We start from the raw sequence: 23,600 nt of genomic DNA, 5'->3' as shown, positions 1-23,600 counted from the left end.
ACGATAAGGAGGAAATACAAAAGTTTGTCCAACAAAAAGTGAGCCGTGAAACAGAAGGAGCTCTTTCTTCTTGTTCTTCTGCTAATAAAGAGCACAGAGAGACTGTACCTGTGAAACATTTTCCACTGTTTCAACAGAAAATGTGAGAGAAGGAAGGGAGCATGAGAGTTGACTAGAAAAATTGAGAGTATGTTGGTAATGAAGCAGAGACGGAATTTGGGAGACAGAGATGAACAGTAATAAAACCAGTAATTTAATGTGGGATTACAATTCAATAAATATATTTGTGAAATATGACAGAACAAGACTATCTGAAAATACTGGATTTTGTCAAAATGTGTTAGACTTGTGGGGGACTCTGAAGTATATGCCCTACTTCATGTCATTAATGTTCAGAAAAATGCTTTGGGGAGGGGAAGAGAGGGCAGAAAGTTAACTGTAAGTAAAGAAAGTATTTTTAATAGCACTATTCTTGTGGTGTACGGTTTTCTTTGCTTGCTATAAAGTAATATTTTCTCAGTTATTTTTAAGTGTAGTGGAGATTGTAAATAGGTGCTGCTGTTCTTTTTTGCCTTTCTCCCTTCTCTCTTTCTTCTTTGTTCAGTTTTAAGAAATGTAAGCCCCTGCAATGTAACAAAAAAGTCTGGTTAAAAGAGCATGACAAAAGAACAAGTAATGTGCTTTCTCATTCTTTTATGGGGGAATGACTGGATTAAGGCCTTAGCTTGATCTAGTAACAGGTTTTAAGAGAAAGCAAGTCCATGAAAAAGAATATTGAATATTATAAGGCATTTTTTATATCCTCACGTCACCATGGAGACAATCCAATAAAGAGAAATTGGCTAGGAGATAATGTTCTCTGTAGCGTTGTCACCTCACATTAAGACGCTGTCGGGTTCGACTCTCAGCTACAGCGGCTTCTGCGTGGAGACATGCGTGAATGGGTGTACCTTCGTTGAAGGTTGTGCGTCAGGGCTGGTAACTCAACGCGTAAAAATCAACTACCAATCATTAGCGGACCGGAGTTCCGCTGTGGCGACCCCTAACCGAGAAAAGCCGAAAGAAACAAACAAACAATAAGGCATTTTTTTATATCCTCACATCACCATGGAGACAATCTAATAAAGAAAAATTGGCTAGGAGATAATGTTCTCTGAAAGCATTCAGGTGTTTGCCCAGCTGGGAGAGCTATAAAGATAAGACAATACTAAACAGCACTTAGAAGCACAGGCTGCACCATGCATTTAGCATGAATAACCTTTCTTTTAGGTTAACTCAATTCTGTGAATGTGGCTGTCTGTTTGGGATATTTCTTCCTATTAGGAGGGCAAAACTTCAATATTGGAAGATGTACATAGTTTTGTGTGTTAGTATTAAATGAATACATTTTAGGGGGCGTTTTTTTTTCTTTTGAGAGATTTCAATAAAAAAAGTTTTGTAAGATGTGACATAAGCTCAAATGGATATGACAGGAACCAACTATATAAAAGTTCAACCTACCAGACAGTGTATGCATATAACACAAAAACTGGAACTAGACATTTAGCAAAAAAGTGTTATACACAAAAAGGTGAGAATAATAACTTTTTATTACGATGACACTTTCTGTAATGTCATTAAATGCAAATGGTCTTACAGATAAATACAAAAAAGAAAACAGTGAACTATATTAAAATTGTAGAGAGCAAATAGTTATGTTATGCTGTGTTACAGGAGACAAACTTAAAAAGAATTGTACATGTGAATTTGATAAAGAAAGTTTTTCAGGATGGTTATTCAGCAGAATATCTGGGCCAAAAGAAAAGAAGAGTATTTTTATTAATTGCAAGAGGAGCTCCAATAGTGATAGACAAGGATACAAAAAGATAATGTCAGATTTATAGTGCTAAGGGGGTACTGGCAAGAGAGGAGGATTACACTGGCATGTATTGATATTTCACCTAAAACTGCTATAATCGAGCTTAAAAAATTCTGGGAGAAATAATCAGTTTTTAGCAAGGAATATTACTTATAGGTGAGGACTGGAATTTGATTTGCAACAGTGAAGGTGTGCTGGGGGGGTGCAGAAGGAAAAGTATAACAAAGGAAGGTAGATGTTTGAAGAACTTTATGAAATTATTTGGCATGGAAGATGTGAATTCAGCACTACGAGTTTGGAGTGAATTTACATATTATTCTCCAATATATAGAAACTGGGCTAGGCTAGACAGAATTTACATTTCACAGGAACATCTACATTTAATTGAAGGTCTTGATATGCACTCAATAACTATTTCAGATCATGTGCCAGTAATTAAAATAAAAATGAAACACTGGTGCTTTCCCACTTATCTGTTGAAAAGAGAAGAATTTAAGGAATGGGTAGTGGAGATTATTCAGGAGATATTCGAGAGGATAGAAATTTCTTCTGAAAAATATAGCTAGAGTGGGATAAAATTAAGGTGGAGTTTAAAAATAGGGTGGAAATAAAAGAGAGGGAGTGATGGTTAAGACATAATGAGAATTTAGAGGGACTGACAAATGTTAAAGTATTGCAGAACAGAGGGATTCTTACAGAACAAGAGGAGGATCAACTGCAGAATGCCAAGCAGAAAGTAAAGGATTACCTCGATAATATACACGAGTTTAGAAAGATTGCTGTTAAGCAACTGTTTTTTGATGATGCTAGAGCACACAACTTTTTGCGCAATGACTCAAGACAACAGAAAGTAGAAAGGACTGTTGCCAAGCTTAGAGAGCCTATAACTAGGAAGGTAAGAAGAGATCCTGTTAGAGGTATTAGAAATATTTCGGAAATTCTATGAAAGTCTGTATAAAGCAGAGAAATATGGAAATCAAGAAAAGATACAAATAGAAATGTTTATGGAAGAATTAAATATGCTAAGGTTAGAGGTAGATAAGGCTCAATTACTAATGGATAGGATAGGAGGAGATGAGATAAAAATGGTGATGTATAACCAATTTACAGGAAAGTCCCCAGGAACAGATAGTATTCCTATGGAAGTCTGAAAACAACGAGGGAAAAAACTGATAAAGATCTGGAAGGTTTTGTTTAACAATACCTTAAGAGGAGAAGTACCAGCATCCTGAACGAAAGCAGTGGTAGCTGTAATACCTAAAGAGGGTAAAGATCCATCAGATCCAGCTTCACACAAGTCCATTTCAATACTAAACCATGATTATAAAGTGTTCATGTCTGTAATGGTTAAAATAATGAAAAAAGTAATGCTAAAAGTGATAGATATGGATTATTGTGGTTTTGTGGCAGGGAGGCAAACACTGGACAACATTAACAGAACACGGATGATCCAGAGGGAAGCAGAATGTAAGAAAATACGCTTGTTGTTGAAGTGTCTTGATCCAGAGAAAGCATTTGACAGAGTAATCTGGGACTTTATGAGCAGGGTAATGGAAGCATTTGCATTTCCTGAAAAAATTATAAGGTTGATTAGGAGAATATATGAGGGATTGGAGGCAAAAAATTAAAGTGGGTGGGGTCCTCTCTGATAATTTCTGCTTGAGCAGAGGAACCAGCAGGGGTGTCCTATTTCTCTTTATTTGCGTTATATTTAGAGCCACTGGCAAAGAAAATAAGGGACTCGGAAGTTCAAGGATATAATTGGTATGTTAGTCAAGAAAAGCTGGTTCTGTTTACAGATGATGTAACTTTATACCTGACAAAACCGGTACGATTCATTACAGTGTTGTGGGACATTCTGAAACTGTTTCAAATCTTTTTGGGATACAAAATGAATGAGGCAAAGGCAAGAGCGGTAAATTATGTTCCCACATATGAACTGATTCAGCAATATTCATATTTATGGGGACTGGACAGAATGAAGTATTTAGGAGTCTGGATTAAAAGGATTCTGGTGTGGCAGCTAAGCATATGTTGGAAGAGACTAAACAAAAGATAATACTAAAACTGAGAAAATGGAAGCTCTGTTATATGGATATAGATAATATGATGCAAGCAGTTAAATTGCTTTTACCTCCATTAGTCTTATGCACATGTCGGGCATACTTTTATCATCCAGAGGAGAAGTTGTGCATAGCAATTAATAAAGAGCTGAAGGACTTTATCTGGGAGGGGAAGACTGCAGTAGTCCAATGGGATAAGCTGATCCTTTCAGTAGAACAGAGTGGATTGAGTTTACCCGATTTGAAGGGGTATTTCCGAGCTACACAGTTAAGGCTCCTATACATAGCACAAGCAGAAAACTATAATTCAAAGTGGAAAGGGATGATGATGAATCGGGGGGGGGGGTCAAGAAATAAGGAGAGACTGAGATTTTGGATGCTGGCCTTTAAGGAGAATAACAATAAGCATGCAGAATATTTTATCTATAAAGTAGCAGAAAGTATACTAAGAACTAAGCCAGCACGGGAATGGAGAAAGGAGAATCTGCCCATAGGGATGACTGCAATTAGGGATAAAAGAACCAAGGTATTGGGAGGAAATAACAGATAGGGAAAGACAATAGAATGGGAAGATGCCAAGAAATTTTTTGGACTGTAGGTTAGAGATTGCCTTCCCTATCAAGGAATGATATCAGAATATAGGCAAAGAGAAAGAAATAGGGGGTCCTAAATGAAAGACCAGCAGTGGTAGAGTTCTTATTAGAATCTGGAAACAAAGTTGTCATTAAGCAATGAATAATTAGTAGAGCATATAAAATATTGCATGGTAGCTGTAAAAATCAGTCAGAGGAGGTCAGAAAGTATTGGGAAGAGAGATTAGATAAGCAAATCATAAGGAAACGATGGGAAGATTTATGTACGTCTCCCAAATATGCAAAAAAAATCTAGATGATTTAGGATTTTTGCTTGGAAATGTTTACACTCATATTTTTATACCCAAGGTAGACTACAGAGCATTTTTCCTCTGGTAGATAGCAAATGTTGGAGGTGTGACGAGGAAGAAAGACATAACTGGGAACATATTCTTTGGGAATGAGGTGAGCTGGCAGACTTTAAGGATTCCTTGCGGGATGCACAGTCAGAAATGCTGGGTGGGCAGATTGGTGTGATGAGGGAGATGATTTTTCTGAGCTATGATACAGAATCAGAATTGCCTAGATATGGTAAAGCCTTGCTGTGTCTAATTATGGTGGCTGCCGAAAAAAAAGCAATTACTAGACAATGGAAATCAAAGTCTAAACCATCTGTACTAGAAGCAGTGATTATAATAACAGAGATAAAACAACTGGAAATGGGATCTTTAAAAAAAGGGTAGGAGCAAACTACATAGGAAAAAAATGGGAAATGTGGGAACAATACATAAAGGGGTGGAATGAGGTTTAAAATAAGGTACGACTTAAATGAGCTTTATAATGCTTGACTGAAAATGATTGGGTAGAATATAAGTGATTTATAATAATTGCAACTGGGAGTGTATCAGTATGGTTTATGATGTTAAGTGGTTACAATAAGATAGTGTCCATGTGGTTTGTTTTCATTTATGTAAATGTATGATTTCCTATATCATAAGTGATGGTTTTATAAAGATGTTTTTTGTTAAAAAAAAAAAAAAAAAAAGGGGGGGGGGAGGGCAGGAATTGAATAATTTATGGAATGTTGCTTAGTTTATATAATATATAGCAATATATGTGAAGTAAAATGTTTGTGAACGTGAACTTGTTAATACAGTTTGATTACTTTTATATAAATGTGAATTTGCCTGTGTCACACGTGATAGTTCAGTAAAGTTGTTATAAAAAAAGCCAATCATGCACAGGGGTATAGGGGATCACGTTAAAAGCATTGGAACCACCCCAAGTGACTGTCCAAATGGTGATCTGTCCCAATTAATCCTCACCGTGAAGATGGTGAAAAAATGGACTAGATGATGGGCAGGCAGCAGAGGCAAAACCTGCAAAAAAAAGTATGATCAGGAAAGGAATTGGAGGCAGGGAAGAGAGATCCTCTGTCGCACATGTAGTACATGACGATCTGATCAGGAAAGGAATTGGAGGCAGGGAAGAGAGATCCTCTGTCGCACATGTAGTACATGACGATCTGATCAGGAAAGGAATTGGAGGCAGGGAAGAGAGATCCTCTGTCGTACATGTAGTACATGACGATCTGAAGGACTGCTGCATACCTCTCAGCTGTCCAGATGTGACTTATATTTTTAGTCGATTCGTCATAAAATTTGAGGTCTTCCGCAAAATCAGTGAGGGTTAAAGTCATTAAATAATAGCAGAAGTTTGAGTTTCAGACTTCAAGCCCTTCAGAAAATGCATGCTAATGCAAAAGCTGTTTATTGTATCACCTTTCTAAGCTTATAGGAATAATATTTAAAAATTGTCCCTATTTTTGGACCTTTGCCCTCCATTATTTTTGGCTTTGTCCAGATTTTTTTGCTAAGATGTTGAGAGGTATTAGCTTCTGATCTCACCCCAATTTAACTATGTAACATAAAGTTGTTTCTTTCTAGGTTATCTCTGGGTGGACTTTTTTTACTTATATATAGGAACGCTTCTAGTGCAGTGGCATTCTGATGATAAATATAGGTAACCTCACTTTGGTCAGGAGTTCCTTGAGCATAGTCTACAAGACATAGTGCTGCTGCTTTCTCCTACATAATGCAACACCACCTCAATTCTCTGTAGTCAGAATGTAATATTGCCAACTATGAAACTTAAAAAAATACTTAAAAGGGATGAATAAAAGTTATAATACCCTTGAACTTAAAATTTAACTTTTTTCACTTACAACCACAGTTTTTATTGATGAATGATGCCATGTGTTCATGGTTGATAATTTTTTTATTTTTTTTTTTTACAGGGTTGTTTTGGTTTCTCATTACACACAGACACTGGATCTCCTGCAGAGAATATGCAAATACTATGGATATAAATGTGCTCGGCTTGATGGACAAACCCCAGTGTCTCAGCGCCAACATATAGTCGATGGATTTAATAGTAAATATTCTTCTGACTTCATTTTCCTGCTTAGCTCCAAAGCTGGAGGATTAGGACTGAATCTGGTGGGAGCATCGCATCTAATTTTATTTGACATAGACTGGAATCCGGCTAATGATATTCAGGTCAGTCAGAAGTAGTAAACTGTTGAAATAATGAGAAAAATATGCTAATGTAATAACCAAGTACTGTAAGTAGGAATTCGTAGTCATGGTACTCCAGTCAACAGTTGGTGCACTAGAGAAAGTCCAGAAATTATGCATATGTATGGGATTTATAACCATACAAAACCAACAACCATGATTCAGTGTACACAATTTATGCAAATTAAGCAAACCAACTAAATATCTGTGGTGTTGCAGTTCATTTGACCCACAGCAGACCAAGAGTGTTAGATGACAGTGCAGTACAGCACAAGAATAACAGCTGTACTACTGTCAGTCACATTCCTACCATTGTAGCACATAGCTGCACCACACAGTGACATGTTGGAACGTGTCCCTCTACTGACAGCTGTACTACTATCTGTCACATTCCTACCATTGTAGCACATAGCTGCACCACACAGTGACATGTTGGAACGTGTCCCTCTACTGACAGCTGTACTACTATCTGTCACATTCCTACCATTGTAGCACATAGCTGCACCACACAGTGACATGTTGGAACGTGTCCCTCTACTGACAGCTGTACTACAGTCTGTCACATTCCTACCATTGTAGCACATAGCTGCACCACACAGTGACATGTTGGAACGTGTCCCTCTACTGACAGCTGTACTACTGTCAGTCACATTCCTACCATTGTAGCAAATAGCTGCACCACACAGTGACATGTTGGAACCTTTCCCTGTACCGACAGCCCTCTGTGACAGCTGTACTACTATCTGTCACATTCCTACCATTGTAGCACATAGCAGAACCATACAATGACGTGTTGATACCTGTCTCTGTACATTTTATATATGTGTGTATGTATATACGCACATACACACATATAAAATCACATATCACATTTTGTGTGTGTGTTATACCTTTCATCTCAATCTGATTTTGCAAAATGTCCTTAATTTTGCCTCAGTTATGCCCTGGCCCTAGTAAATTTTTTGGATTTGTGGTACATCACCAAAGATTATAGACAGTAATGCCAGACATTAGAGTTTCATACTTCCTATTGTTCAGAAAATGCAATTTATTGCAAAATCTTTTTAATTAGCTTTTAAGGGAATTAAAGTAATATATAAATATTGTCTCATTTTAGACCTTTATCCCCGATTATGTTTGGCTGTATCCAGATTTCTTGAGCAGAGTATTTGGGAGGTATGTTATCTGTGTGTGTGTGTGTGTGTGTGTGTGTGTGTGTGCCCATGCGTGTATATGTATGTGTATACACACGCGCACACACACACACACACACACACACACATATATATATATATATATATATATATATATATATATATATATATATATATATATATATATATATATATATATATACACACATACAGACACGCACACACACACACACACACACACACACAGACATTAAATTACATCAATCCTGCTTTAGTCGAATTTCCATTTGCAACACTGTATCAAAGTTTTTTTGTTTTTTTTTCTGAATATTGCAGATGTTCAGCTCAGTGTAAGTTGTATCAGTGTAAATGAATGGATTAGCTTCCTTCACTTCCCTTGAAAATTTACATATACTTTATTTGTTGAATTTGTTTACCAGGGTAGAGCTCTGATAAATCCTGACCAATTTCATTCTCACTCGGGGATGAAAATAATACAGTTACAGTGAACTGACTAAAAAGACTGGTTTGAGCGTCAAGTTGTTCAGACCTTTCTGCCACTGAAGAGAGTACTACTGTCCAGGCTTTCGAGGATCATTGGTCAGCTTAACGCTGTTCCTTTGCTGGACAGATGAGCTCACCTCAGTGGAAAAATGTTCACATTACTTTTTCGTTGTTTAAACTAACTTTATGTGAAAAATAACTGTTTTTTCTGTATGGAAACTTTTTTTTGGTACTTAATGCATTATCGCAACCAGATTCTGAATTACTCACTGTGGATATATATTCTGGCCAACTTTCAAGCTATTGTTTTGTTTTCTTAAGAAAATCCACCTGTTTTATGATGTAATGTTTACAGCACAAAGTAAATTACAAGGTCTGACGAGAAATGACAGAAATAATCAGTTGACTGTTTCTTCTTTGGTAGTGTGAATGTTACAGCGATCGCTGTCAAAATAGATTGAAAATAGTGTTTTCTCTTTGCAATCTTACCTAACAGAATACTTATACCGTGAAGCTCAAGCTGCAAAGAGAAAAACACATTTTGAATCTATATTAACAGCGATCGCTGTAAGATTTCCACCACAAAAGAAGCACTCAACTGTTTCCCAAACCCTAACAGCATGCAAAGTCTTTTACTGCAGGGAGCAGATGAATAAGGTCAGCAGCCATTCCGCTCCAATATTACGAGTGCAAGGCTAGCACCCAAACTAAACTGCTTAGAAAATAATTCACCGTTAAACCAGTATACAATATAGGATCAAACTAATTCATTGTAACTGGTACACCACAGGACTGAGGCAAAAGGATGTGTTTTTAAACCACAAAGCCCACTATGATCAACGGACATGCAACTGTCAAGCCTCCAGGCACCTGTATGACGTTAGAAGGGGGAAACCAAAAATCAGTCAACCCACCACGCTGAAATGTGGTACTCCCACTACTTTCCACAAACCATTTACATCCGTCTCGTACCAAAAAACTCTATCCATTTTACTTACTGTCACTGTTCACCCATCTGTACCATGCAGAACTGCAGAGTGAGTCGTTCAGAATCTGATTGCGATAATACGCAAGTACCATTTTTTTTTTTTTATTGACTGACCATTACTTTTATGTGATTTTAAACAGGAGAACCCTTTTTTTACTCGTGTGATTCAAAGTTGTTGAAAACTACTTTTTCCTGCTGAGAAATGGTGTTTGTTTTACTTTTTGGGACTGGGGAAGAGTGTTTAAGGTGCTTTTTACTGTGATTTTGTGGGGAAAAGTGTCAGAGTCTTTTTCAAACAACAAAAAGGAAAATTGAACTAAGGCTTTACTACCACAACATGCTAGTAATTTGCGTCAGCTGCAGGTGGGTGACCGTCCTGTGGCTAAAGCTGCTCAGACCACTCATCTTTTTCCTGTATTCCCTCATGGTGTTGTCCATACAGCCACCGTGGGCCTGGGGTTAGTCACGTCCTCTGTGGCTGTTGGGGTCCTCCTCAGTGGGTAAGGGAGAGACACTCTTATCTGTGGAGGAAGGGGCAGGGAATGTGACCTTGCTTAGCCAGAATGTTGTGCCCATCCCTGGGGAAGGGAAGCTGTTACTGGCAACACTAGGTTTGTTTGCCCTATCTTTCCTGCCAAAAAGTGAGTGAAAACTAAATAGTTAACTTCTGTGTCAGTTTCTCTGGACGGGATTAACGTATTCAGCATGGCTCAGGGTCCTGTACAGGCTCTTGATTCTTCTTGTAAGATGGTTTCTGGTAAACGTATTCAGCATGGCTCAGGGTCCTGTACAGGCTCTTGATTCTTGTAAGATGGGTTCTGGTAAACGTATTCAGCATGGCTCAGGGTCCTGTACAGGCTCTTGATTCTTGTAAGATGGGTTCTGGTAAACGTATTCAGCATGGCTCAGGGTCCTGTACAGGCTCTTGATTCTTGTAAGATGGGTTCTGGTAAACGTATTCAGCATGGCTCAGGGTCCTGTACAGGCTCTTGATTCTTGTAAGATGGGTTCTGGTAAACGTATTCAGCATGGCTCAGGGTCCTGTACAGGCTCTTGTTTCTTCTTGTAAGATGGGTTCTGGTAAACGTATTCAGCATGGCTCAGGGTCCTGTACAGGCTCTTGATTCTAGTAAGATGGTTTCTGGTAAACGTATTCAGCATGGCTCAGGGTCCTGTACAGGCTCTTGATTCTTGTAAGATGGGTTCTGGTAAACGTATTCAGCATGGCTCAGGGTCCTGTACAGGCTCTTGATTCTTGTAAGATGGGTTCTGGTAAACGTATTCAGCATGGCTCAGGGTCCTGTACAGGCTCTTGATTCTTGTAAGATGGGTTCTGGTAAACGTATTCAGCATGGCTCAGGGTCCTGTACAGGCTCTTGATTCTTGTAAGATGGGTTCTGGTAAACGTATTCAGCATGGCTCAGGGTCCTGCACAGGCTCTTGTTTCTTCTTGTAAGATGGGTTCTGGTAAACGTATTCAGCATGGCTCAGGGTCCTGTACAGGCTCTTGATTCTTGTAAGATGGGTTCTGGTAAACGATTCAGCATGGCTCAGGGTCCTGTACAGGCTCTTGATTCTTGTAAGATGGGTTCTGGTAAATGTATTCAGCATGGCTCAGGGTCCTGTACAGGCTCTTGATTCTTGTAAGATGGGTTCTGGTAAACGTATTCAGCATGGCTCAGGGTCCTGTACAGGCTCTTGATTCTTGTAAGATGGGTTCTGGTAAACGTATTCAGCATGGCTCAGGGTCCTGTACAGGCTCTTGATTCTTGTAAGATGGGTTCTGGTAAACGTATTCAGCATGGCTCAGGGTCCTGTACAGGCTCTTGATTCTTGTAAGATGGGTTCTGGTAAACGTATTCAGCATGGCTCAGGGTCCTGTACAGGCTCTTGTTTCTTCTTGTAAGATGGGTTCTGGTAAACGTATTCAGCATGGCTCAGGGTCCTGTACAGGCTCTTGATTCTTGTAAGATGGGTTCTGGTAAACGTATTCAGCATGGCTCAGGGTCCTGTACAGGCTCTTGATTCTTGTAAGATGGGTTCTGGTAAACGTATTCAGCATGGCTCAGGGTCCTGTACAGGCTCTTGATTCTTGTAAGATGGTTCTGGTAAAGGAAAGGAGAATCTGTACGAGAATGTGAAGGGAAAGATTTTTTTTCTCCTCAGATTTCTGATTCAGAGGAAAGCATGGTATCTGAATCTTCCTGTACAGGATTCTCTTTCTCTGAGATTATTTTCAAAATGTGCCCATGTTTTCAGTGGGAGGACCCTGAGGTTTCTTAATTCTTCAGAAAATACTGTGAGCTGTTACAGTTGGAATACCCAGAATCCCCCTCCATCCCTCCATTGCTGTCTGCATTGGGACAGTATGTTTGTAACATCCTTTGGCTTCCTCGTCAGCCAACCTGCTTCCCCTAAAAAAGAAGATATCATGTGCAATGTTCCTGAGTCTTTCAGACTTTTCTACATTCATACTATAGCTGACCCAGCAGCTATAGCTTTAGCTAATCCAGCTGCTGCTAAGCATTTTGTTAATTCTAATATTTCTTCTTCTTTCAAGGCTGATAAAGCTATTGATATGTTTGGGCGGAAAAACTGCATGATAGAATTCTGAATTGTCAAGTTCATATGTTAAAGTTTATTTTGACTAATTATGAAAATATGAGGAATGTTTTGTCTGCCGTTTCCTGTTATTAGGGGGAAAAATCTGCTTTGTCTAATCTAGTTTATGTTTCTCAGGTTACCACTCTCTGAAGTGTGTTTCAACATTGTTATGTATGTATAAAGATCATGGTAATGGCACTTTTAGTAAATGCATTGAATATTTAATATTGAACATTGTATAATGGGTTAAGAGAGTGATTTGATAGTTATATTATTTGATAAATCATTTCCCAACATTTTTTTTATTTTAATGTGTATGCCATAATTAATAATGTATATTCATTAGTATATAGGTTTTAAATTTGAGTGATGGGTTTTAACCAATGAGGCTTCATAATTCAAACGTGATAGGAGCAGTTATATATTTAATGAGTTGTTTAAATGGTTTTAATGATTCTGAGGAAGTCTTGTGGCGAACGCCAAACAAAAGCGCTAAATTCAATAAAATACGTTCAGTGGTTTCACAGTCAGCTTCGTGTTTTATATTTCTTAGTTTTGGATTGTATTTTGTGTGTTTATGATTCTGTAGATATTGCTTCCATGGTTGTGGACAATAGCACTGTTTTGAGGAGGTTTGCCTGGCTGCTTGCTCAGAACCTTCCAGAAGTTGTCAAAAATGATATTTTAAATTTCTTTTGGATAGAGATTTACTGTTTGAGCCCTCTGCTGCAGAGGTTGTCAAAAGGAGTGACAGGAGAGATAAGCAGATTGATGGACCTCTCAGATTTTTCAACACTCCTCCTCTAAATCTTCCAAGGGATTTTCTGCTGTCTCTTCCAGTTTTAGCAAGAAATAAAATAAACAATCTGAACAGAATGCTAGTAAGCAAACATTTAAAAAGTAATCACAGGGAAGTTCCAAAAATAAGAATAAAACTGGAGCCCCTAGAACAAGGGCAGTCAAATAAGGCAGAATGACTGTTTAAGGGATCTTGTTCCCCACTAACTCCCTCCCACCCCTGACAGTCCCTTATCCCTTCTAGAAATTCTGAATCTCCTTTTCTGTCTTTGGCAGCAGATTTTTTCAGACAACTGGGTTCTGAAGCTGATCCATTTAGGATACAGATGGCAATGGGAGAAAATTCTTCCTTTCCCTGGGGATTCCTCCTCATCCGACAGACCCAGCCCTTCTTTTCCCTCCTGTCCTGTATCATATGCTGTCTGGGTGGAAATAGTAGTAGTTAATCCTTCCTGCTGTGGTGGAACTAGTCTTGCGTAGTATGGGATATAGCTGCAATACTTACACAGGTGTGGTGTTCAAATCTGACCTTGGTCAATAGGTGTGTGTGTGTGTGTGTGTGTGTGTGTGTGTGTGTGTGTGTGTGTGTGTGTGTGGTTGGTTGGTGTTACATTACGGTCATTGTATGATGTTTTGGGGTTGGAGGTTGGTATAATGGTTAAGGTATTTAGCTCACAGACACAACATACAGGATTTGACTCTCACCTTTGAAAGGAAAATGTCCGACAAGAGCAGCTAGCCTAGTACTTACCTATGAAAGTGATTTTATTCAAAAATGTTTTTAGTGCCAGTGAAAGAAAATTCCCAGAGACCTGTCCTGAAAATTTCCTTCCTGAATCAGTTTGTGATAGTGCCCAAGTTCAAAATGCTTTTACTTCACAACCTTTAACCCTTTTACCTCATTTGAGTTTTTGAGTAAACTTAGATTTTACAGATGCATATCATCACATTTCTATTCATCAAGATTTCAGGTACGTCTTAAGGTTTTGTGTATTTGGATCACATTATCAGTTCTCTGCCTTAGCATTTGGACTATCCACTGCTGCAAGAGTGTTCACACAGTGTCTAGCTTATGCCAAAGCCCATTGTAAGTGGGAAGATGGCATAATGGTTAAGGCGTTTACCTTACAAACACAAGGTGCAGGGTTTGATTCTCACATGGGGTAATTGGCTAGGCTTGAAATGGCCCACGCGGGTAGTTAGTCTAGTACTAATCTATGAACCTATGAGCATGATATCCAAATGTTTCCATATTTAGACATCTTAGTTAAGATATCTCTTACACAAGCTGTGATCCAAGCGAACATTCAAAAGTCTTTCTTGACTCCATCTGACAGGACTGTGTTTCTGTTGTGCCTGCTAGTCATCACAGTTCAAAGAGATTTTCTTCCAAAGGAAAATATAGATCCATATTTAGATTTATTCTGGGGTGTTGCCACTCAGACTTCTGTCACTGCAAGGGAATGCCTTAAGATGCTGGGTCTCATGGCATCCATGATTCTTATAATACCTCTTTCAAGACTCCACATGAGAAAGATAGAATGGTATTTGAAGACTCTCTGATCCCAGCAACAACACTCTTTATCTTTTCAAAGGTCAATTCCGGAATTTGTGAAAAAATAAATTACTGAGTAGAGACTTCAAATATCCCTGAATGCAGGTCTCTCCTTTTCCTACCTGCTTCAAAGCAGTTAGTTAAAAGAGGCACCCCAGACTTTGCCTAGGCAGCAGTGTCAAGGAGGGTAAAAGTGTGAGGTCCCTGGGGTAAGCAAGACAGACAGAAACACATAAACTTAACAGATGCTGACTGTTATAAAGGCTCTCAACTCTCTCAATAATATGTTGTCCTCAGAATCTGTTCAGGTAGTTACAGACAAAACACAGATATATGGTACATGAACAAGCAAGGGAGAACCAGGTCTTACCCCTTTGCAGACTAGCCGTTTGAGCTTGAGATATAGCTTTAGTGCACAATCCCACTCTACAGGCATCTTACATTCCATCAGAGTAAAACTGTGTGGCAGTCAAGTTGAGCAGGACAATGGCAGACCTATTCAAATGGAAACTAGATCTTTCTGTGAGGAATTCCTTAGTTAAACCTTTTTTCCTCCACTCTGAGCAATCATCTGGCAAAATTCATTTGTTTATTTTTTTTTAAGAACTCCATGCAAGAAGGTCTGGAAGACAGATGCTTTTTATTTTCCTTGGAGAAGAACCTTCCTGTATGCTTTTACACCCTTTCCACTGACATTCATGGTCCTTTTGAAGATTCAGAAGGAATCCCCAAAGATCATTGTGGTGACTCCCTTCTGGCCCAGGCAACAGTGGTTTTCCCTTCTTTTGGAAATGGCCAGGTGCAATTACCACAAGCTTCCTCATTGACTGGATCTACTCGCATAAGAACAGGAGTGATTGATGCATCCTGACTGAAACAACTACAGCTGACTGCCTGGATGATGGGTCTTAATACCTTTAGGCTCCTGTTTAATGAGGCTCCTATTTAATGAGGGTGTGCACCAGGTACTAATGGAGGCAAGAAAGCCTGCTACCAGAAAATCATATATAAGCAAACAAAAAAGGTTTTCTAGTAGGTGCCAACAAAACAACCAGCACCCATTCAGGGCTTGTGTTTTTCTGCTTTTACAATATTTTTTATAAGTCACTATCCTATGTCCTGTCTTAGTCTTCTGTCAAGGTTCATTTGTCAATCATTTTAGCATGTCTGCCCATGGATCACCCTCTTTCAATGCATTCTCATGTCAAAATGTTTTTGAAAGGGGTGTTATATGAGAAGCTCCCAAAAAACTGGTGGCTCCTTCATGGGATGTTAATTTTGTGTTAAAGAAGCTAACACTTGCTCCATTTGAACCAGCTCATCTGGGCAGCTTGAGGTTCTTAACTTGGAAAACAGTTTTACTGATTGCTTTGACCTCTGCAGTAACAGTATCTGAGTTGCAAATTCTTATGGTGAGTCAACCCTATCTCATTTTCTACAGAGACAGGATTTCTTTGAGAACTGATTCTTCTTTTATGTCTGAAGTAGTATCCAAGTTTACTTTAAGCCAAACTATCCCTGTCCCTATTTTCTTTCCAGAATCTAAAAATGAGGGAAAAAGGATCCTCTATAACGTAGATGTCCACAGACAACTTGGATACTATCTTGATTGAACAAAATCCTTCAGAACTTCTGATCAGTTGTTCATTTCTTGTGAAGGTAAGAAATGACAACTTGTGTCCAAGCAGATTATTTCTAAATGGTTGTCTCAGGCTATTATCTTTTCTTATTCCAGCCACAACAAAACTATTCCAGGAAGGGTCAAGGCACACACTACCAGGGCCTTATCTTCATCTATAGCTTTTTGGAAAGGGTTGAATTTTAGAAGTATTTTAGAAGGAACAACGGTGCAGTGGTGCAGCTGTTTGCGTTGTCACCTCACAGCAAAATATTTTCCAGTTCGATTCTCAGCTGGGGTGCCTACTGTATGGAGTCTGTATGTCCTCCTTGCATTCATGTGTGTTTCCTCCGGCTGCTCCGGTTTCCTCCCACGTTACAAAGATATGCATCTGGAGCATTTCTCCTCGGGCTTCTGTTGAAAATTAGCTAGCTGCAAGTCAGACTTTCCCAGTAAACAAATAATAAATAACATTTTTTTAAAAAACTTGATGATCTGTGCATATGTTTACAAAGCACTGTAAACTACATTCCTTCTCTGGGTCTAGGACAGGCTTTGCTAGGATCATTCTCCAGGGGCTCCTGGACCCTTCTGTTTTCACCTACCAGCTGTTGTAAGCTATGATAATCTACCCATATTTCTTAGGCTACTGCAGCAGTGATCAAATGACATTTACTGTTGTGTTAAGTTTACTTACTCAGCTGTACGTTAAGGTTAATTTAATGTTTGATAAAGGCTGACGTATTGGAATAATGAGTATGCATGATTTAATATGGGAATGGTGATTAAAACGGTTTGTACTTAAATAATGAAAGATGTTATTTAATGTGCATTAGTATTTGACAGATGTGTGTTAGGGACATTAGCTGGTGTGACCTTAATGGTTTATTATGATTGCAAAAGTGGGAGTGGTACGAACATAATAAATTTGTTGCTATGGGGTGGGTGTGGGGAATGGATGAAGAGCTGGGGGGTGGTGAGTGAGTGAAGAGGGTCACAGCTGTCATGTTGTTGTGAGCCATTCTGTTTGAGCATGCAGTGCTTCAATGGATGCAGCCAGTAAGAACGCAGTAATGTAAGTCATGCTGTTACACTTACACAACAAACAGTTCTGCAGGGCACTTAGATTAAAACAACAATACCAAATAAAAAAAACACTTCATTAAGGCTGGAGAGAAACCATATACCATTGCAGCTCTTTGTAAACCTTTTTATTCAATCCGAAACAGTAAATAAAAACTTAAAGAACACATTGGTGCTTTTGTCTACTTTACATATTCACTTTGTGAACTTCATCAGATAGAAAACAATTTAAAAAATACTGGTTTAAATACCTCTCACTCGCAAATCAAACAACAATTTCAAAAGTGACATCACCTGCCCCTTTCCCTTTTCCAAATATGCAGACTCCTCTACTATATACATTAAAACCTTCTAAAAATTGAATTAATAAATAGATAATTTTTTCAGTTATTGAATATATAATGGTATGACTTTTCACGCATCATTGAATTAATCAAATCAAACTGGACTACTATAAAGATTCAATAAAAATAAATAAATAAGTAGTAAAACTATGCTTTTTTTAAACTTCATTTTTTAAAAAATATATTAATACATAGTTTCCTATTTGATGAAGTTCACGAATTGAATATGTAAAGTGGTCAAAAGGGCTAATATTCTTTAAGGTTTTTATTTGCTGTTTCAGATTGAATAAAAAGTTTTACAGGGAGCTACAACAACATATAGATGTTATGTGGTCCTATCTCGCCTACATTCAGAGACCTTATCAACAAGTGCATAGATAATCTCCACACTCTGGACCCAAACCAGTTCAGATTCATTAAAGGTGGCTCATGCTTGCTAAACCTGGGTGTCGTCTTCAAGAAAGTCATCAAGGCACTGGACAAGGGAAAGACAGTATATACTGCCTACCTTGACCTAACCTAGGCGTTTGACACAATCCCCAACTTGGGTATTATAGAGAAGCTCTCCCGGTTGGGAAGTAATAGCTATAAAAAGGGGAAAATAGTAGTTTAAGTATAATTTCTTTGAATGTGTTAACAGTATTATTAATGAAGACAGAAGGTTGTATTACAGTGGTGTCAAAAATGAAGGGTGGATGTTATTTGTTTACAAGATATTATGTATTTAATAGTATGCAGAATAGGCAAACTGAAACAGTATTGTTTATGAAAATAATAGAGTTTTGGTCAATATTTGTGTTCTGGGCTTGTAATGTTATTAAAGAAGAAGGATTTAAAAGTACTAGATTTGCCATAGTACAACCTAACAGATGTATTGCATGTGACATGCAAGATGAAACTAAAGCGTGGTGATTAATTGTAATATACTTGTATGTGTTTAAAGAGAAAAAATATTTAAGGAGATGAAGAAATATGCACTAGTAAGGATGGAAATAAGAATTTGCACGTTTATTTGTAATTTAAGAAAAAAAACAAAAGATAAATGATGTTAATACATGTAGAAAAGTGGTAAAATGTGGACAGTTATAAAAGGACAGTAGAGATTATGTACTTATGAAAGGGTATCATAAAAGCAGAAATTATTGTATTTTCTGATGAAATGAGGAAGTTTTGAATGAGGTATTGGAAGTTAATTTGACATAACCGTCATGCAGTTAAACTGTAATAAGTAACTTTGGGTATATAAAAATTGTAATAGAGTGAAAAGACTAAGTGATGTTTCAAAAACAGAGCTATTTAAAAAGGAAATTGGCACAACTTTGACATGATCATTGTTAAGTGAAGCCTTTTAAGTCTCTGTGGCATTGGTTGGCTGTTTTTAAGGAAATTTTAAAAAGGAGTACTTAAAGTTTTGGAAAAAATAGAAGTTAAGCATACAAGTTTTTCGAAGAATATAAGAATTATGAGAGATCAAATATAAAGAAATGGAATTATGGAAGTGCAAGGTGAAATTGAATAGGTATCTCTGTTTCTAAGAAAGGATGAGGATAGAAGAATGAATACAAAAAGGATGAGGATAGAAGAATGAATACAAAAACAGAAGACACAAATATTGCATATGGCCAAAAGGATATACAGGTGTGCACCACTTAAAGTGCTTGCACACAATCTACGGCCAGAGTTATATCCATACTGTGCTGATCGGACGTTATGCAGATGGACATTAAGCAAAGCACAATACAAAGTATACCGTGTTCGCTTAATGTCTGCGCCTCTTAACGTTCTATGGGATAAATCCTATCCCAGGTGTTAAGTGGTACATATAATGAGTGCATGTATAGTTCTGATTTTTATTATAATTGGGTTATAGACCAGACTGAAAGATGGAATGTCAAAAATAGGTGAAAAGGTGGCAAAAGTAGTAGTAAGAGACATTGAAAAGATAATTGATTGTAATGAGGCCAAAAAGACATTTGGGCTGCAGGCTAGAGACTGCCATCTTTACCAGGGATTGATATTAGAGAACAGACAAGGAGAAAGGGTTAGAAAAAGCTTAAGTGAAAGACCTGCTGTGGTAGAGTTTTAGTTTACTCTAGAACAGAAGCTGCTGTTAAAGAGATAATTAGTATGATATATAAAATATTGCATGATAACTATAAGAATCTATCAGAGGAGATTAGAAAAGATTGGGAAGACAGACTGAAAAAGCAATTTACAAAAGAAATTGCAAGACATATGCATGGGTCCCAAGAATGCAAAGTCCAGAAGGTTTAGGATCTTTGCTTGTAAGTATTTGCATTGGTATTTTTATAACCTAAACAGACGTCAAACAATTTTTCTCAGGCAGATATCAAATACTGGAGGTGTGATTAGGAAGAAAGATGTCACAATGAACATATGCTTTTTTAGTGTAATAAGATGGCAGATTTTAAAAAAAACTCCATACAGAGTACTCTGTCAGAAATATTGAGTAAGCAAATGGCTGCAGCTAAGGAAATTATTCTTTTGAGCTGGAACACAGGATCTGAATTGCCTAGACATAGTAAGCCCATAAGTTTAATTATGTTGGCTGTCAAAAAAACAATTACTAGAAAATGGAAATCAAACTCTAAACCAACTGTATTTAAAGTATTGAATATTATAAAAGACCTGGAAGCTTTATGTTTAGAAAAGAGGTTGATTAAATTATAAATGGAAATTGTGAGAACAACATATGCAAAATAATGTTAGGAGTGAGGTTTGAGTTACAGCAGGAATTCAGCAATTTGTGTAATGCTGGATTGATGACAGTTGCAAGGAAACAAAAGGTATGTAATTTATAATTTGTGTAAATGGAAATATGTTAATATTTTTTCTTTTCTGTTAATGTATGTTTGCCTATGTCTTAAGTGATAATTTAATAAAGTTTGTAAAAAAAAAACACTGGGGTCTCAGTCAAACTGTTCTGAAATTTAAAAAAAATCTCAAATATTCCACACAATGTGAATTGCATGTAGTATTACTTTTTTTTAATGATTATGCTTCAACTTCATGTGAATGGGCTTCTCCAAAAGAACTTCAAACGCCGTATTTTGTATGATGTCTGTCATTCACTATGATAGTATCACCCTAGTCAGCAGGTCTTGGTATTTCACATCCCGAGCAGGTGGATTTCCTGAGGCATTTTTCCAACTCTGTCTTGGATTGCAGGAATCGAGTTTACTTTCTCATCATCTTCATCTGGGGGTAGATAATCTCAGAAATCAACTGTTTTGCTTGTCCTGAGAATCCAGCCTTTAAGCTGTAGTATTCAGTGTAGCAGGACAAGGGAAGCTGTTACTGAACATGCTTCCCCTATTGTGATGGAAGAAAGTAATTTATTTCTACTGCATGTGATTCATTGTGTTATCACACAGTTTAAAAAACATAATGCCAAACCTAAGTCTTGTTAACTGTTGATGATTGAGAAGGGTGTGGTTTCAGGCTTTGAGGTCCATGTAGTACAGGAAGTCTTCCTGGTCCAGGCCAGTGAAATCAGTCACTGTTAGTGTGCCTCTTAGTACAAATCCTTTGAATCTGCTGAACCTTTTTGTTGCAGTGCAAATGGGGAATCACAGTTGACTAAAGCTGTTAGTCTTAATTATGTCTGACTTAGTCTGATAACTTTAAACAGTTCTCTTTTTGGGTGAAAATATACAGCATGCTTAGTATAGTCAGATACAGATGATTCTGACTTGTTTTAAGATACCTGCATAGTTCGTCTCTCGGTTATTCAGTGGTCAGGGTGCATATGCCATCTGTTTGTACCAACTGTGTCCTTAGAGAGGGCTGGACTGTGACCCAGTACTGGTTGGTCAAGCAGCTCCTGAAATAGATTCTACACTTCTGTCTTTCGGAGAATGATTTCTGTTATTTGGAGAATGCCTGTCCTTCTTGGGACCTGAACATCATGACAGACAAGTTGTCTCTTCTGGCATTCAAACCATAGGTCCAGCTGCTCTGAACTTCATATCTCAAAATACAGTTTTAATGGTGACCTCCACCTCTGATCAGAGCATTATTTGTAAGGAACCATAGCTGATCTTTCACAAGTATGTCATGTCCTTCGAAGAAATGGGAATTATGGGAACAGACATGCCATATAATGTTTTGAATGAGGAATGAGTTTTAAGGGAAGGCAAAAAGTGAATGAGCTATGTAATGTTTGACTGACAATGGCTGCATAGAAAATTATATGTGATGTTTACAGCTGAAAAGATGTCAGTATGTTTTGCTTTCATTTATATAAATATTTGATTGCTTATGTCATAAGTGATAATTCAGTTAAGATGTTTCTTGCTTAAAAAAAGTATCTGATCTCATGTCCCTTGAGACTGATCTACAGTCCCTCCTGTGTGTGGTGTCAACGATGTTGCAGAGCTAGTCCCTTCGTCTCTTCCATCTCTTGTTGTACTAATCTACAGTCCCTCCTGTGTGTGGTGTCAACGATGTTGCAGAGCTAGTCCCTTCGTCTCTTCCATCTCTTGTTGTACTAATCTACAGTCCCTCCTGTGTGTGATGTCAACGATGTTGCAGAGCTAGTCCCTTCGTCTCTTCCATCTCTTGTTGTACTAATCTGCAGTCCCTCCTGTGTGTGGTGTCAACGATGTTGCAGAGCTAGTCCCTTCGTCTCTTCCATCTCTTGTTGTACTAATCTGCAGTCCCTCCTGTGTGTGATGTCAACGATGTTGCAGAGCTAGTCCCTTCGTCTCTTCCATCTCTTGTTGTACTAATCTACAGTCCCTCCTGTGTGTGGTGTCAACGATGTTGCAGAGCTAGTCCCTTCGTCTCTTCCATCTCTTGTTGTACTAATCTACAGTCCCTCCTGTGTGTGGTGTCAACGATGTTGCAGAGCTAGTCCCTTCGTCTCTTCCATCTCTTGTTGTACTAATCTACAGTCCCTCCTGTGTGTGGTGTCAACGATGTTGCAGAGCTAGTCCCTTCGTCTCTTCCATCTCTTGTTGTACTAATCTACAGTCCCTCCTGTGTGTGATGTCAACGATGTTGCAGAGCTAGTCCCTTCGTCTCTTCCATCTCTTGTTGTACTAATCTACAGTCCCTCCTGTGTGTGATGTCAACGATGTTGCAGAGCTAGTCCCTTCGTCTCTTCCATCTCTTGTTGTACTAATCTACAGTCCCTCCTGTGTGTGATGTCAACGATGTTGCAGAGCTAGTCCCTTCGTCTCTTCCATCTCTTGTTGTACTAATCTACAGTCCCTCCTGTGTGTGGTGTCAACGATGTTGCAGAGCTAGTCCCTTCGTCTCTTCCATCTCTTGTTCGGAGGCCACCTTGAGACTAATCTGCAGTCCCTCCTGTGTGTGGTGTCAACGATGTTGCAGAGCTAGTCCCTTCGTCTCTTCCATCTCTTGTTGTACTAATCTGCAGTCCCTCCTGTGTGTGGTGTCAACGATGTTGCAGAGCTAGTCCCTTCTGCCTCTTCCATCTCTTGTTGTACTAATCTACAGTCCCTCCTGTGTGTGATGTCAACGATGTTGCAGAGCTAGTCCCTTCGTCTCTTCCATCTCTTGTTGTACTAATCTGCAGTCCCTCCTGTGTGTGGTGTCAACGATGTTGCAGAGCTAGTCCCTTCGTCTCTTCCATCTCTTGTTGTACTAATCTACAGTCCCTCCTGTGTGTGATGTCAACGATGTTGCAGAGCTAGTCCCTTCGTCTCTTCCATCTCTTGTTGTACTAATCTGCAGTCCCTCCTGTGTGTGGTGTCAACGATGTTGCAGAGCTAGTCCCTTCGTCTCTTCCATCTCTTGTTGTACTAATCTGCAGTCCCTCCTGTGTGTGATGTCAACGATGTTGCAGAGCTAGTCCCTTCGTCTCTTCCATCTCTTGTTGTACTAATCTGCAGTCCC

General features: G+C 38.4%; 1 protein-coding gene across 4 annotated transcripts in view; it reads left to right on the top strand.

Moving 5' to 3' along the window:
• RAD54B (RAD54 homolog B) overlaps nt 1–23,600 on the top strand; it is a 1,676,581-nt gene that overhangs the window by 1,496,833 nt on the left and 156,148 nt on the right. For all 4 annotated transcript variants that reach the window (XM_044066559.1, XM_044066560.1, XM_044066556.1 and 1 more), the window contains exon 12: nt 6,790–7,051. In XM_044066559.1, the coding sequence (XP_043922494.1) occupies nt 6,790–7,051 (262 nt within the window). The remainder of the gene's footprint in view (nt 1–6,789; nt 7,052–23,600) is intronic.

Source organism: Protopterus annectens, chromosome 3.part1 (assembly GCF_019279795.1).
Source record: "Protopterus annectens isolate FY-2018-M chromosome 3.part1, PAN1.0, whole genome shotgun sequence".
Lineage (NCBI taxonomy): Eukaryota > Metazoa > Chordata > Ceratodontiformes > Protopteridae > Protopterus > Protopterus annectens.
Note: the sequence above shows the minus strand (reverse complement) of the source record. Positions and strands in the feature narration are given on the sequence as shown.